The following is a 14,055-nucleotide window of genomic DNA, read 5'->3' as shown; positions in this document are numbered from 1 at the left end:
AATAATACATAAAAATACAGTACCTAACATTTGAATTCTTTGTTATTTACAGTGAAGTATGATTGTCATTATCGACAGAAAATAGTTTTGCTTGGCTAATCAAAGGATGATGAAACCACCACAGACACAATACATTGAAGTGTAAAGAGAAGAACATGTGTGAACCCCAGCCCCTCCATATGTTGGAGAAGATTAATGTTTCAGTGACGGCTCTTCCTGTGGCCCCTCTGTGGATCTTAAATCAACAATGAATAGGGGGCACTAAAACCACCTGTACACCATGTTCTACTTATCTGGTATTACCCACAAAAATGTGAGACCTTGATGTTGTACTGGGTAATACCGTAGTAACTATGTAGTATAGGCTACAATGTAAAAATGTTTAGTATGGCAATTCAACAACCTCACAGTCTACAGGCTATTATTACTTTCATTTATTAATTGAATACTTCTTCATATCACATATTATTAGGACCACAGTCGCCACACAATGTCAGGAGTAACCCATTACCACCACATGTCTAGGACTTGAAACATTAGAAAGTAAATACTGCCACCTTGTGGCTATTTAAGAGTAGTGCTGAGATACACCACTTACACCCACACAATTTCAGTAAACATTTTTTWAAAAGCCTTTACTAAATGTCCATATAAACATTGAAATCTATGAAGCACCACAACACAATGTGTCTTCAGCAGTTCTCAGAGATGTCAGAGGTGTCATACGGAGAGGGTCAGCTCTTTCCCCAGAGGGGGCCGGGCCAATGTAGCGTTCCTCTAATAGCAGACGGAGAAGTAGGTCTTGGGTATCCTGGGGCCAGTGGTATATCCTGGTGCTCTGAAGCCAGGCAGGGACATATCTCTGTAGGAGAAAAATAGGATAGGCAGAATCATTACACTCTGGAGAATATAACAACAGTATTAACATGTCTCTGGAAGACAGTGATGGGATGAGCATTACACTCTGGAGAATATAACAACAGTATAGCCTAACCCAGTGAATGGGAAATCTGGTTATCCACTCACCTTCATAGAGGTGGGAAACAATACCGGTACCAGTCTTAAATGAAGGCAGCGCTGTTGGATGAACTCATTCTGGATCTGAAATGAGAAAAGGTGATGATCAAAGAAAAACACCTAACGCTGTTATGATTTCTCTTCATGGCATATTAAATGTATACAATACAGAAACTATACACACTGTATAGATGACTAGGGTATACACTACTGGTCAAAAGTTTTAGAACACCTACTCAATCAAGGGTTTTTCTTTATTTTTACTATTTTCTATATTGTAGATTAATAGTGAAGACATCAAAACTATGAAATAACACATATGGAATCATGTAGTAACCAAAAAAAGTGTTAAATCAAAATATATTTTATATTTGAGATTCTTCAAATAGCCACCCTTTGCCTTGATGACAGCTTTGCACACGCTTGGCATTCTCTCAACCAGCTTCACCTGGAATGCTTTTCAACCAGATGTGATGGATTATCACTGCTGAATGCTGTGGTAACCATGCTGGTTAAGTATGCCTTGAATTCTAAATAAGTCACAGACATTGTCACCAGCAAAGCACCCCTACACCATAACACTTCCTCCATGCTTTACGGTGGGAAATACACATGCAGAGATCATCCGTTCACCCACACCGCGTCTCACAAAGACACGGTGGTTGGAACCAAAAATCTCCAATTTCGACTCCAGACCAAAGGACAAATTTCCACCGGTCTAATGTCCATTGCTCGTGTTTCTTGGCCCAAACAAGTCTCTTCTTATTATTGGTGTACTTTAGTAATGGTTTCTTTGCAGCAATTCGACCATAAAGGCCTGATTCACACAGTCTCCTCTGAACAGTTGATGTTGAGATGTGTCTGTTACTTGAACTCTGTGAAGCATTTATTTGGGCTGCAATTTCTGAGGCTGGTAACTCTAATGAACTTATCCTCTGCAGCAGAGGTAACTCTGGGTCTTACATTCTTGTGGTGGTCCTCATGAGAGCGGACTTCATCATCGCTCTTGATGGTGTTTGTGACTGCACTTGAACAAACTTTCAAAGTTATTGAAATGTTTCGTATTGACTGACCTTCATGTCTTAAAGTAATGATGGACTGTCATTTCTCTTTGCTTATTTGAGCTATTCTTGCCATACTATGGACTTGGTCTTTTACCAAATAGGGCTATCTTCTGTATACCCCCCTACCTTGTCACAACACAAATGATTGGCTCAAACGCATTAAGAAGGAAATAAATTCCACAAATGAACTTTTAAGAAGGCACACCTGTTAAATGAAACACATTCCAGGTGACTACCTCATCAAGCTGGTTAGAGAGAATGCCAAGCGTGTGCAAAGCTGTCTACGGGGCAAAGGGTGTCTATTTGAAGAAATATATAAAATATACAGTATTTTGATTTGTTTAACACTTTTTAAACATCCCTTTTTTCAGGACCCTGTCTTTCAAAGATAATTCGAAAAATCCAAATAACTTCATAGATCTTCATTGTAAAGGGTTTAAACACTGTTTCCCATGCTTGTTCAATGAACCATAAACAATTAATGAACATGTACCTGTGGAACGGTCGTTAAGACACTAACAGCTTACAGACGGTAGGCAATTAAGGTCACAGTTATAAAGACTTAGGACACAAAAGAGGCTTTTCTACTGACTCTGAAAAACAAAAGAAAGATGCCCAGGGTGCCTGCTCATCTGCGTGAATGTGCCTTAGGCATGCTGCAAGGAGGCTACAGGGAGACAGGATGGACAGCTGTTCGTCCTCGTAGTGGCAGACCACGTGTAACAACATCTGCATAAGATCGGTACATCCAAACATCACACCTGTGGGACAGGTACAGGATGGCAACAACTGCCCGAGTTACACCAGGAACGCACAATTCCTCCATCAGTGCTCAGACTGTCCGCAATAGGCTGAGAGAGGCTGGACTAAGGGCTTGTAGGCCTGTTGTTAGGCAGGTTCTCACCAGACATCAATGGCAACAACGTTGCCTATGGGCACAAACCCACCGTTGCTGGACCAGACAGGACTGGCAAAAAGTGCTCTTCACTGACAAGTCGCTGTTTTGGCACAGTGACAGGTTGAACCTGGAGGAATGAGTGCAACAGGCAGTTGTGATTATAGGTTTACTGAGATGAACAGCTTTGTTTTTCAGCCCCAGGAGCTGTTACTTCATTGGCCTATTCTGTGTGTAACCAGGGAGGTGGACACTGAGGGTTTATTGACCCCGACTAACCACAGGGAGGAAACTACAAGCACAATATTTGAGCAGTGTATGAACATTTACTGTATGCGAGCTTTATGTATGTTTACAAATGGTACAACAGTTTCCTTCTACAGTCCTAGTCTTGAGACTCCATAATCCAAAAACTTCTGTAGCTACACACATGTATCTGATATATTCGTACAGGTACAGTGGGGAGAACAAGTATTTGATACACTGCCGATTTTGCAGGTTTTCCTACTTACAAAGCATGTAGAGGTCTGTAATTTCTATCATGGGTACACTTCAACTATGAGAGACGGAATCTAAAACAAAAATCCAGAAAATCACATTGTATGATTTTTAAGTAATTAATTTGCATTTTATTGCATGACATAAGTATTTGATACATCAGAAAAGCAGAWCTTAATATTTGGTACAGAAACCTTTGTTTGCAATTACAGAGATCATACGTTTCCTGTAGTTCTTGACCAGGTTTGCACACACTGCAGCAGGGATTTTGGCCCACTCCTCCATACAGATCTTCTCCAGATCCTTCAGGTTTCGGGGCTGTCGCGGGGCTATACGGACTTTCAGCTCCCTCCAAGGATTTTCTATTGGGTTCAGGTCTGGAGACTGGCTAGGCCACTCCAGGACCTTGAGATGCTTCTTACGGCGCCACTCCTTAGTTGCCCTGGCTGTGTGTTTCGGGTCGTTGTCATGCTGGAAGACCCAGCCACGACCCATCTTCAATACTCTTACTGAGGGAAGGAGGTTGTTGGCCAAGATCTCGCGATACATGGCCCCATCCATCCTCCCCTCAATACGGTGCAGTCATCCTGTACCTTTGCAGAAAAGCATCCCCAAAGAATGATGTTTCCACCTCCATGCTTCACGGTTGGGATGGTGTTCTTGGGGTTGTACTCATCCTTCTTCTTCTCCCAAACACGGCGAGTGGAGTTTAGACCAAAAAGCTCTATTTTTGTCTCATCAGACCACATGACCTGCTCCCATTCCTCCTCTGGATCATCCAGATGGTCATTGGCAAACTTCAGACGGGCCTGGACATGCGCTGGCTTGAGCAGGTGGACCTTGCGTGCGCTGCAGGATTTTAATCCATGACGGTGTAGTGTGTTACTAATGGTTTTCTTTGGGACTGTGGTCCCAGCTATCTTCAGGTCATTGACCAGGTCCTGCCGTGTAGTTCTGGGCTGATAACTCACCTTCCTCATGATCATTGATGCCCCACGAGGTGAGATCTTGCATGCAGCCCCAGACCGAGGGTGATTGACCGTCATCTTGAACTTCTTCCATTTTCTAATAATTGCGCCAACAGTTGTGGCCTTCTCACCAAGCTGCTTGCCTATTGTCCTGTAGCCCATCCCAGCCTGTTGCATGTCTACATTTTTATCCCTGATGTCCTTATACAGCTCTCTGGTCTTGGCCATTGTGGAGAGGTTGGAGTCTGTTTGATTGAGTGTGTGGACAGGTGTTTTTTATACAGGTAACGAGTTCAAACAGGTGCAGTTAATCAGGTAATGAGTGGAGAACAGGAGGGCTTCTTAAAGAAAAACTAACAGGTCTGTGAGAGCCGGAACTTCTTACTGGTTGGTAGGTGATCAAATACTTATGTCATGCAATAAAATGCAAATTAATTACTTAAAAATCATACAATGTGATTTTCTGGATTTTTGTTTTAGATTCCGTCTCTCACAGTTGAAGTGTACCTATGATAAAAATTACAGACCTCTACATGCTTTGTAAGTAGGAAAACCTGCAAAATCGGCAGTGTATCAAATACTTGTTCTCCCCACTGTACATGTAAGTGTCTACCTGAACCTTGTGTGGAGACCATGCTCATCCTCTCCATCTCTTTCCACGTCTGCCTTGACTTGGGACTGATGACCACGATGATCACCACTGACTTCTGCAACACGGCACTTCCTAGTCAGTTCAGTTGTTTTATGTATAGTTTCGTAATTAGATAGGTCCAATTGATGTCCTAAAAATGCTGACAGCTTAGACTTACATCCTTTAAATAGCTGTCCGTCCACTTGTTGATGTCCATTCTTCTAACCGTGCTATCAAAGATGTCAATCTGCCAGAGAGAGGAAGTATGTTTGAATAGTAGTATTTCAAAGAGTGGGTGAATAAAATAAAATGGAAAACTTGCAGCTGGTTTAAAGCCCTGATCTGTCAGAAACTTCACAAAGGTAAAGATCTCACTGGCTGTGTCCACAGAATATGTAATGAACACATTTCCTGCGATCAAACAAAGCACTGTACCATATGGACGCTAATTGTGCTCAGACAAATATTTACAGCACGTTTTTGAGGATGTTATAAGTACTAATATTGAATTCTTAAAAGCCAAATCATAGGGTGACACAATGACTTCTGATTCACCGAAAGTCCACTGTTTAATGAACAATCATCTTTAATGTCTAAAAATGAATGATCTTGGTTATGCTGAGGGATGGACATTGATACGTAATTACTACACTCCTCGGATAGACTGATGGTCTTCCTCAGTTCCTGTGTAGCTGTTCCTCCCCCATCTGGTTGGCCAGGGGTCGCTGGGTAGGAGGGCACCACACTGACCTCCCTCATCACCTGTCTGTGAGGGGCAACACACTGAGGAAGATTTAGACTGGAGGCTTTTAGAGCTTCTTGTCCATATAGTCTGTTTGAGCCGTGGGAGTCCTAGAGAGGGAAAAMGTGTAGAAGAGTTGAATTTATATTCTAATGCTCAGCAGCAGGGTTTGGAGCCCCACAAAACCCCCAAAAGTTAAGAAACATTTGCTAGTTGACTATAACAATGCTAATATATAGGCTAATAATACAATCTGATGTTAGCCCAGTGTAGGAATGTTTAGTGTACCAGGACAGTGGGCACTGGCGAGGGTCCTGCTGAGGTTCTGTAGGGTGAAGATGGTTATAATGATGATTATAGAGGAGACACGTTTGATTTATGGGCTGCTGACATGTGTACCGTCTCTGACACCTGCTGTGCACCGGATCTGGGCCTGTCGAGTGATGTGAGAAGACATGATTTTAACATCCTGTCTTGGATGGGCTCCAAATCAAAGCCATTACTTCAGCTGCGTTTACACAGGCAGCCCAATTCTTATCTTTCTCCACTAATTGGGCTTTTGAACAATCAGATCAGCTCTTTGCCAATAATTGGGCAGAAGATTAGAATTAGGCTGCATGTGTAAACACAGCCTATGTGAATTATAGAATGTGGATCATCCAGGCTAAATCTCAGACAGTAACATATACAACATCATAAACAAAAACTTAACCAACTTACCAGCAAATGTTATATAGCTGAGTCGTTCCATACATAAATGTTTATATTCTGTCATAAAGAGCACATGTTCATAACACTCTAGATTTTAAAAAAAAYGAGTTTTTCCATCTCAAGAAGTCAAATTAAGAAAAATGCCAATTAAAGTAACAGTGTTTCTTCATATAAAAAATCTGATTTATTATAATATAATTTAATATAACAGGGTTTTAACAGGCTACTTAAAACATTACAGGGATGCAAGAGGAACTCTAGTTGTGGAACGACCCAGCTACTGTCATAGACATTCAGTATCATGCATTTCATGTATGTATCTACAGTCGTGGCCAAAAGTTTTGAGAATGACACAAATATTAATTTTCACAAATTCTGCTGCCTCAGTGTCTTTAGATATTTTTGTCAGATGTTACTATGGAATACTGAAGTAGAATTACAAGCATTTTATAAGTTTCAAAGGCTTTTATTGAGAATTACATGAAGTTGATGCAAAGAGTCAATATTTGCAGTGTTGACCCTTCTTTTTCAAGACCTCTGCAATCCGCCCTGGCATGCTGTCAATGAACTTCTGGGCCACATCCTGACTGATAGCAGCCCATTCTTGCATAATCAATGCTTGGAATTTGTCAGAATTTGTGGGGTTTTGTTTGTCCACCCGCCTCTTGAGGATTGACCACAAGTTCTCAATGGGATTAACGTCTGGGGAGTTTCCTGGCCATGGACCCAAAATATCGATGTTTTGTTCCCCGAGCCACTTAGTTATCACTTTTCCGTTATGGCAAGGTGCTCCATCATGCTGGAAAAGGCATTGTTCGTCACCAAACGGTTCCTGGATGGTTGGGAGAAGTTGCTCTCAGAGGATGTGTTGGTACCATTCTTTATTCATGGCTGTGTTCTTAGGCAAAATTGTGAGTGAGCCCACTCCCTTGGCTGAGAAGCAACCCCACACATGAATGGTCTCAGGATGCTTTACTGTTGGCATGACACAGGACTGATGGTAGCGCTCACCTTGTCTTCTCCAGACAAGCTTTTTTCCGGATGCCCCAAACAATCGGAAAGGGGATTAATCAGAAAGAATGACTTTAACCCAGTCCTCAGCAGTCCAATCCCTGTACCTTTTGCAGAATATCAGTCTGTCCCTGATGTTTTTCCTGGAGAGAAGTGGCTTCTTTGCTGCCCTTCTTGACACCAGGCCATCCTCCAAAAGTCTTCGCCTCACTGTGCGTGCAGATGCACTCACACCTGCCTGCTGCTAATCCTGAGCAAGCTCTGTACTGGTGGTGCCTCGATCCCGCAGCTGAATCAACTTTAGGAGACGGTCCTGGCACTTGCTGAAATTTCTTGGGCGCCCTGAAGCCTTCTTCACAACAATTGAACCGSTCTCCTTGAAGTTCTTGATGATCCGATAAATGGTTGATTTAGGTGCAATCTTACTGGCAGCAATATCCTTGCCTGTGAAGCCCTTTTCGTGCAAAGCAATGATGACGGCCCGTGTTTCCTTGCAGGAAACTATGGTCAACACTCACACCTGCGTTAACGAGAGAATCACTGACATAATGTCAGCTGGTCTTTTTGTGGCAGGGCTGAAATGCAGTGGAAATGTTTTTGGTGGATTAAGTTCATTTGCATGGCAAAGAGGGACTTTGCAATTAATCTGATCACTCTTCATAACATTCTGGAGTATATGCAAATTGCCATCATACAAACTGAGGCAGCAGACTTTGTGAAAAGTAATATTTGTGTCATTCTCAAAACTTTTGGCCATTCTATGAATACTGTAGTCATATACAGTACATCATGTTACTTACACTGAGGAGGCATGTGTGCTTGGTGACTTGGAGGGACACAGTGGATGTTGTTTAAGTCAGACGTGAGAGGAAGAGGGGCTTCTACGTGTTTTACTGCTTTAAGGGAACAGTCCCAAGGTCGTGGCCAGCTAGAAGGACCAGCGAAGCCCTCCACTTCCCGCTGGAGAAGCCCAGATAAAGAGAAGTCCTCATCCTCAGTCCACTGAGCCTTTTCTCACTAGGGGTGTAACCTGAGGTTGTCAGGATGGGGGTCTTTCATCAGGCGATCAGGGGTGTGGGGGGACATGTCTTGATGATGTGGCCCAGGCAGGGAAGGGGCTCTGGGCGGGGGTGGAGGCTGACCCTGAGGGTCCTCCACTGGGCTTCTCCAGGGGTCCTTGGGGTCGTCCACCTGGCCTACGTCATTGACAGTCACCTCAGGGGCGAACCAGCCCTCTTCCTTTGGCCCTCAGGTCAAAGGTCCAGGGTTGATAATGTCATAGACTCATCTGTCCCCAAAGGAATGCTTCTGTGACAACAGGAATCTGACAAAAATAAAAAGAGAGGTTGTTATTCAGCTTAAGCCATTTAGAAGAAGGGATGAAACTATTTGTTATAACTAGGAGTGAGTTTAGTGAAGTCTAAGGTTAACTTTTCTGTCTGTTAAGTGTAGTAGTGTTTCCTGTAGTGTAGTAGTGTTTCCCTTAGTGTAGTTGGCAATTCCATACCGTGATAGAGTCCATTCTTCTCTCAGGAGTAATAGACTTCTTGTGAAATTGAAACAAACGCGGTATTACAGGAATAAACGTGGTATTACAGGAATAAACATAGTATTACAGGAATATAATATGAACTATGTGGATAGCAGCATGACATGACACTCCTGGCAACACTTTTCAGAAACCTTGTATTCACAAGTGAAACAAACTGTTTTAGAGTGAAACAGATAGCAGTGATCTATAGCTATCATTCTAGATCGATGTAAAGCACTTCACTTATACAGAACTTTCAAAGCAGTCCTTTGGTGATAAAGAGTCACTATAATACATACGATTATAACCAGTCAAACCAATGCTCCTAGAAAGTGAACTTTGTCATTCTTTCAAGCAACTACTGTAAACCTTCCTGCATGGTGTCTGTGAATGAGTAATAAAAAAACTAATCGTCTACTACATTCTCCCGACTTCAAACAATGAAAATAAGTTAAAACTTACAGCAAAGTGTGCCATTTACAGTCACGTTTAACAGTTAAACCTGATCCCAGCCCCACTGAACTTTACACACCTATCTGTGTCAGAGCTGTGTATTCCCTGGCTCCCTCTACATGCAAATCTGCTATGAGGCGAACAGCAAACATTCCCACTATTTATGTTTGAAGAAGAGATCAGCTTATGCAAAGCAGCGAAGTTCCTTTTGCACAATTTATGCAAATAATGTGGGTCATGCAGTTCACGTCTGCCAATCAGGTTGTTCTCCAAACAGAGCAGGAATTCTGTAACCAGTCATGATGAACCTTGTAGTTTGAACTGATAAATGATGATACTTGTGGAATGAGATAGTGAAAACATACCCACAGATATGAAGGCACTTGGTTAATGGAAAGTATACYGCCCATTAAAGTGAACACGCTTTTAACATCCACACGAATGGATATAAAATAGCCTACACGGTTTGGTATTGTAATGAGAATTTTAATGTTTGTGCTTTTCTTATAACTAATTTCTGAGTTCTATTCATGTGCTGTTCTATAAACCAATGTCTGTGTTCATGCAAGTGGCTACCTGTACAAATCCTCACTATCAGTAGCTGCAATTTGGCAGTACGCCCAGACCTTGTTTTGAGAACAAACAAAATATATAGCTTAGAGAGAAGAAGTGTCACGAATATCACCGAAGGTGGCTCCCCTTCCTGTTCGGGTGGCGCTCGGCGGTCGTCGTCGCCGGTCTACTAGCTGCCACCGATCCCTTTTTCCTTTTCGTTTGTTTTTGTCTAATTGGTTTCACCTGTTCCTTGTTGGGTTTTTGGGGTGGGTACTATTTAAGTTCGTTTAGCCCGCTTGTGTGTGTGCGGGCTTGTTGTTATTGTACGTAGGAGGTGTATTGTTGATTTTGGGTTTTCGCTGTCCGGTTTATGTAACAGTGGTCTTTGGGTTGTGTTTGCGCCTGTGTTTTGGCTTCACCCATTTTTGTACCTGTTCCTGTTTACTGTGGACATTAAAGCATTTTTCCCCGTGAAACTTCTGCTCTCTGCGCCTGACTCCACACCCATCATTCTCCTGACGTTACAAGAAGACTCGTGAGGTATTGGTCCGTCACATGTTATGAACCAGTATTGGTCTGTCACATGAATGAAACAAAACGGTAAAGATGAATTAATTATGCTAAATCATGCAAATACAACTTGTCTGTGTATAGCCGTATGTAAGACAACTGCTGGGTCTGAGCTCCTGAATGACGTACTATGGTGCATTGAGTTGGTTGGAACCTCTCCAGCGCACTGACAATAAACAATGATTCATTTAAGATTGACTTGGAGTGTCCCTGTGTAAGAATTTCCACGATAGTATAAATTCAAATGTTGTTTTACAAGTTGAGTTTTCTTTGTTTAGAAAAAAGTCCATGTAGGCCAACAAACACTATTCAAACATAGTTTATAACAACACAGAACGATCCTTCAAACTTACAATAAAATACAAACATTCAAACCAACAACTATAGAAACGGGTATCCAGTAAAGAAAACAAGCAATTCTAAAAGTTGTTCATATTCAAAAGTAGTCCAGTCCCCACGTCCTCCGTTCCCCCCTCCTTTCCTAATGAGGTATATAAACCCTGGACTGCTAATACTATGTATTGGCCATTGAAAGGCTTTGAAGTCACTGGTCGGCCATCGGCCATATTGTCACTCCCCAGTAGGAGCAGTCATCCATAGGAATGAATGGAATTCTACAGTATTTCAATTCAATGGTTCAAGGACAAAATTATATGTATTTAAGTATTTTTTGTTGTTGTAGTGGGGACGGTAACATTAGTACTCTCTAAAAAAAACAACTTTATAGGAATTTAAAGAAATATATTTTTATGTTTAGCTCACATAACATAATTTAAAAGTATGCATTAAGGTGTCGGTAATACGGTAAACGTGTCAAAAACGAATGTCGACATTGCATTTCTATAGCTTCCAAAATCTTTTTTTACAATGGAGGAGAAGTTCCAAGATGGCTGTGCGGTGGCTTCAATACAGTGCCTCCTGTCAGTCATCCAGGGTTTATACACATCATTGTCCTTTCCCCCCCATTCTCCTCCTCTCTACTGGGTCTGTTTGAGGTTGGTGAGGACTACAGTGATGGGGTCTCTGGTCGGCGGTACTTTATGGTCCACCAGAGAGAACACCTTCATTGTGGTCTGGGTGAGGAAGGAGCCCAACTCTCGGGCCTTGGACTTGCAGGTGAGAGTGTGGAGCAGCTCCTGGCGGAAGCGCCGGCTCACCATGCAGTAGAGCAGAAAGTTGGTGCTGGAGTTGAGGTTCTGCAGCATGTTGGCCAGGTCACTAATCAAGTTGATGGGAATGCGGTAGTCGTTCCGGTCGAACCAGTCGTGGTTGTACTTGGTGCGCAGGATGCAGTAGGTGACGAAGCGTGGCAGGCTGAGCACCACGAAGGTCACAGACACTGTGCCCAGCAGGAAGATGGTCCTCCGCACCATGCCCTTGGTGCTCCCCCCCCGCATGACCCGCCGCTCCTCCTTGGTAAACATCTTTCTGGCACGGGTCAGGTGGTGGCCGATCAGCGAGTTGAAGATGATGACCAGGATGATGGGGATGCCACCGGAGAGGAACGTAGTGATCCACACCAGGACAGTAGAATAGATATGGCCCCTGTAGTGACACCAGGGCAGAGTCACATTCTTCCCCTCTATGGTGAAATTCTTCGGCGTCACCACGTTGATCCAGCCCATGGGCACGGAGGCCAGGTGGGAGACCAGGATGATAGACACACAGGTCAGCCTAGTAACCTTGGCCTGGGAGAAGTGCTGCTTGGCGGACGTGCTGCTGAGGACCAGGTAGCGTTCGATGGTAAACACCACCACGATCCAGGAGGAGCTGTATAGGGAGCCGTACTGCAGGAAGGCCATGATGCCGCAGGCCGGGTGGGAGTGCCAGAAAGGCTGCAGCTGCCAGAAGGTGAGCGTCAGGTCCAGCAGGATGACCCACACCAGGTAGAAGGTGTCCACGATGGCCAAGCAGCTCAGGTAGATGATGGCCGTGTCAGACATTCCACACTTCCGGAAGCAGATCACGTAGAACGTGAAAAGATTGGCTGAGGAATAAGAAATAGAATGGCATCCGTTTTGAGTTGTGACATTTCCTTGTCAATTGATCTCACAATAATTCATGAAAACAAGTTTTGAACATCACACAGACACAAATAGATTTAGGAAACAACACAAACAAGATAAAAGATTCACACACCTGGGATCCCCAGAATGCACAGCAAAGGGTAATAGACCTTCTGAACAGTGATGAAGCCACTGTCCCCCTCCATGTTTCCGTCCTCCTCCTCAGCACCAGGCAATAGCAGATATGGTAATGCCTGCAATAAACCCATTAAGGTTAGCTGGATGGGAGGACATTATTGGTACAGAGATGAGCACAGTKTACTAAACAATATGTGGAGAAGGACCGAGAAGGGTTACATATTTCTCCCCCCAAAACACTTTGGTTTTTACTAGGCCTTTATGGATATATTATGATTGGGGCTGGCTATTTGTTGACGAGATTCTAAGGGTAAATTTCAATGAGAAAAGGAAGCACTCAAACAGATTCGTCAGACTTCATGATCACATTTGAAAAGATTCCATACATCTCAAGGCAAGGATTAACGTACGGACAGCATTTGATTCAGTGTGAAATATTGTGAAACTGATGATGACTAACACGATAGCTATGTCAACAACAGCAAAGGATATTTTACTGCCTGAAACATGCAAATATCTCATCTGACAAGTCATCTGACAAGTCTCTACAGAATAGCAGAGTACAACATGACGACCCCCTATGACCTTGAAGGGCTTCTATAAGTGCCTAAATGACTCTGTGGTAATGTATTGACATTGACCAGGAGACATGCAGATGAGGGTGAATTTGTGCTGTTATCATATATCTGTGGTTTTCTTGGAACTGGGAAACAGAAAAGGCAATTCCACCTGTGTCAATATAGCAATATCATCACTTTCCATTTTATACCCGGATGCCCATATAGCAAAGTCAAATCATTGGAAATATATATATTTTTTCAGCAGAACACTTGGAATGTCATAGACTTTAAGCACAAGTAAATCTCTTGTAGCCTATACAAAAAAATATCATGATACTGCCAACTGCATGACTAAGTGCTAGAATCTACTTGCTGTACCATTACATACCTTTCTAAGTGGATAAAACAAACGGAGAACTGTATGGTAAACATAACACAACTGAGAGTTTAGATTCCAATATTTTATCAATAAAATAAAAACACATTTACAAACCCCCCCCAAAACATGCACTTGTCTACAATAATCCCATCAATGTAAGCGCATACTTTAACAATAAAGTGTTAGTACAGGTTACTTACACAGAGGGGCAGGCCTGCTGGTAGAGTAGAGATCCACAGTGTTGGCAGTCCAGTCCAGTCCAGTCCAATAGTATTAGGTGATGATGAGGACCAAGTGAACCAGCTGCAGGTCATATAAAGCTTCCC

General features: G+C 42.8%; 2 protein-coding genes and 1 long non-coding RNA gene across 6 annotated transcripts in view; all 3 read right to left on the bottom strand.

Annotated features, from left to right (window-relative positions):
• LOC111954145 (DNA polymerase zeta catalytic subunit) overlaps nt 1-14,055 on the bottom strand; it is a 160,210-nt gene that overhangs the window by 112,105 nt on the left and 34,050 nt on the right.
• LOC111954478 (uncharacterized) lies at nt 422-9,635 on the bottom strand. 4 transcript variants are annotated; one of them, XR_011474380.1, is made up of 10 exons: nt 9,531-9,635; nt 9,045-9,083; nt 8,338-8,861; nt 6,536-6,613; nt 6,104-6,248; nt 5,252-5,925; nt 5,056-5,149; nt 2,674-3,106; nt 1,027-1,101; nt 422-862 (listed from the first exon to the last, which is right to left on the bottom strand). It is a non-coding gene; the product is annotated as an uncharacterized lncRNA (long non-coding RNA). The 4 variants fall into 4 exon arrangements; XR_002875984.1 differs by lacking the exon at nt 2,674-3,106; XR_002875985.1 differs by lacking the exon at nt 2,674-3,106 and having other exon boundaries at nt 9,045-9,080.
• LOC111954080 (probable G-protein coupled receptor 139) lies at nt 11,624-12,858 on the bottom strand. Its single transcript, XM_023973577.1, has 2 exons — nt 12,786-12,858; nt 11,624-12,633 (listed from the first exon to the last, which is right to left on the bottom strand). The coding sequence occupies exons 1-2, from the start codon at nt 12,856-12,858 to the stop codon at nt 11,624-11,626; spliced, it is 1,083 nt and encodes a 360-aa protein (XP_023829345.1).

This window comes from Salvelinus sp. IW2-2015, linkage group LG28 (assembly GCF_002910315.2).
Source record: "Salvelinus sp. IW2-2015 linkage group LG28, ASM291031v2, whole genome shotgun sequence".
Classification (NCBI taxonomy): domain Eukaryota; kingdom Metazoa; phylum Chordata; class Actinopteri; order Salmoniformes; family Salmonidae; genus Salvelinus; species Salvelinus sp. IW2-2015.
The sequence above is the reverse complement of the archived record's forward strand: the minus strand, read 5'-3'. Positions and strand labels throughout refer to the sequence as shown.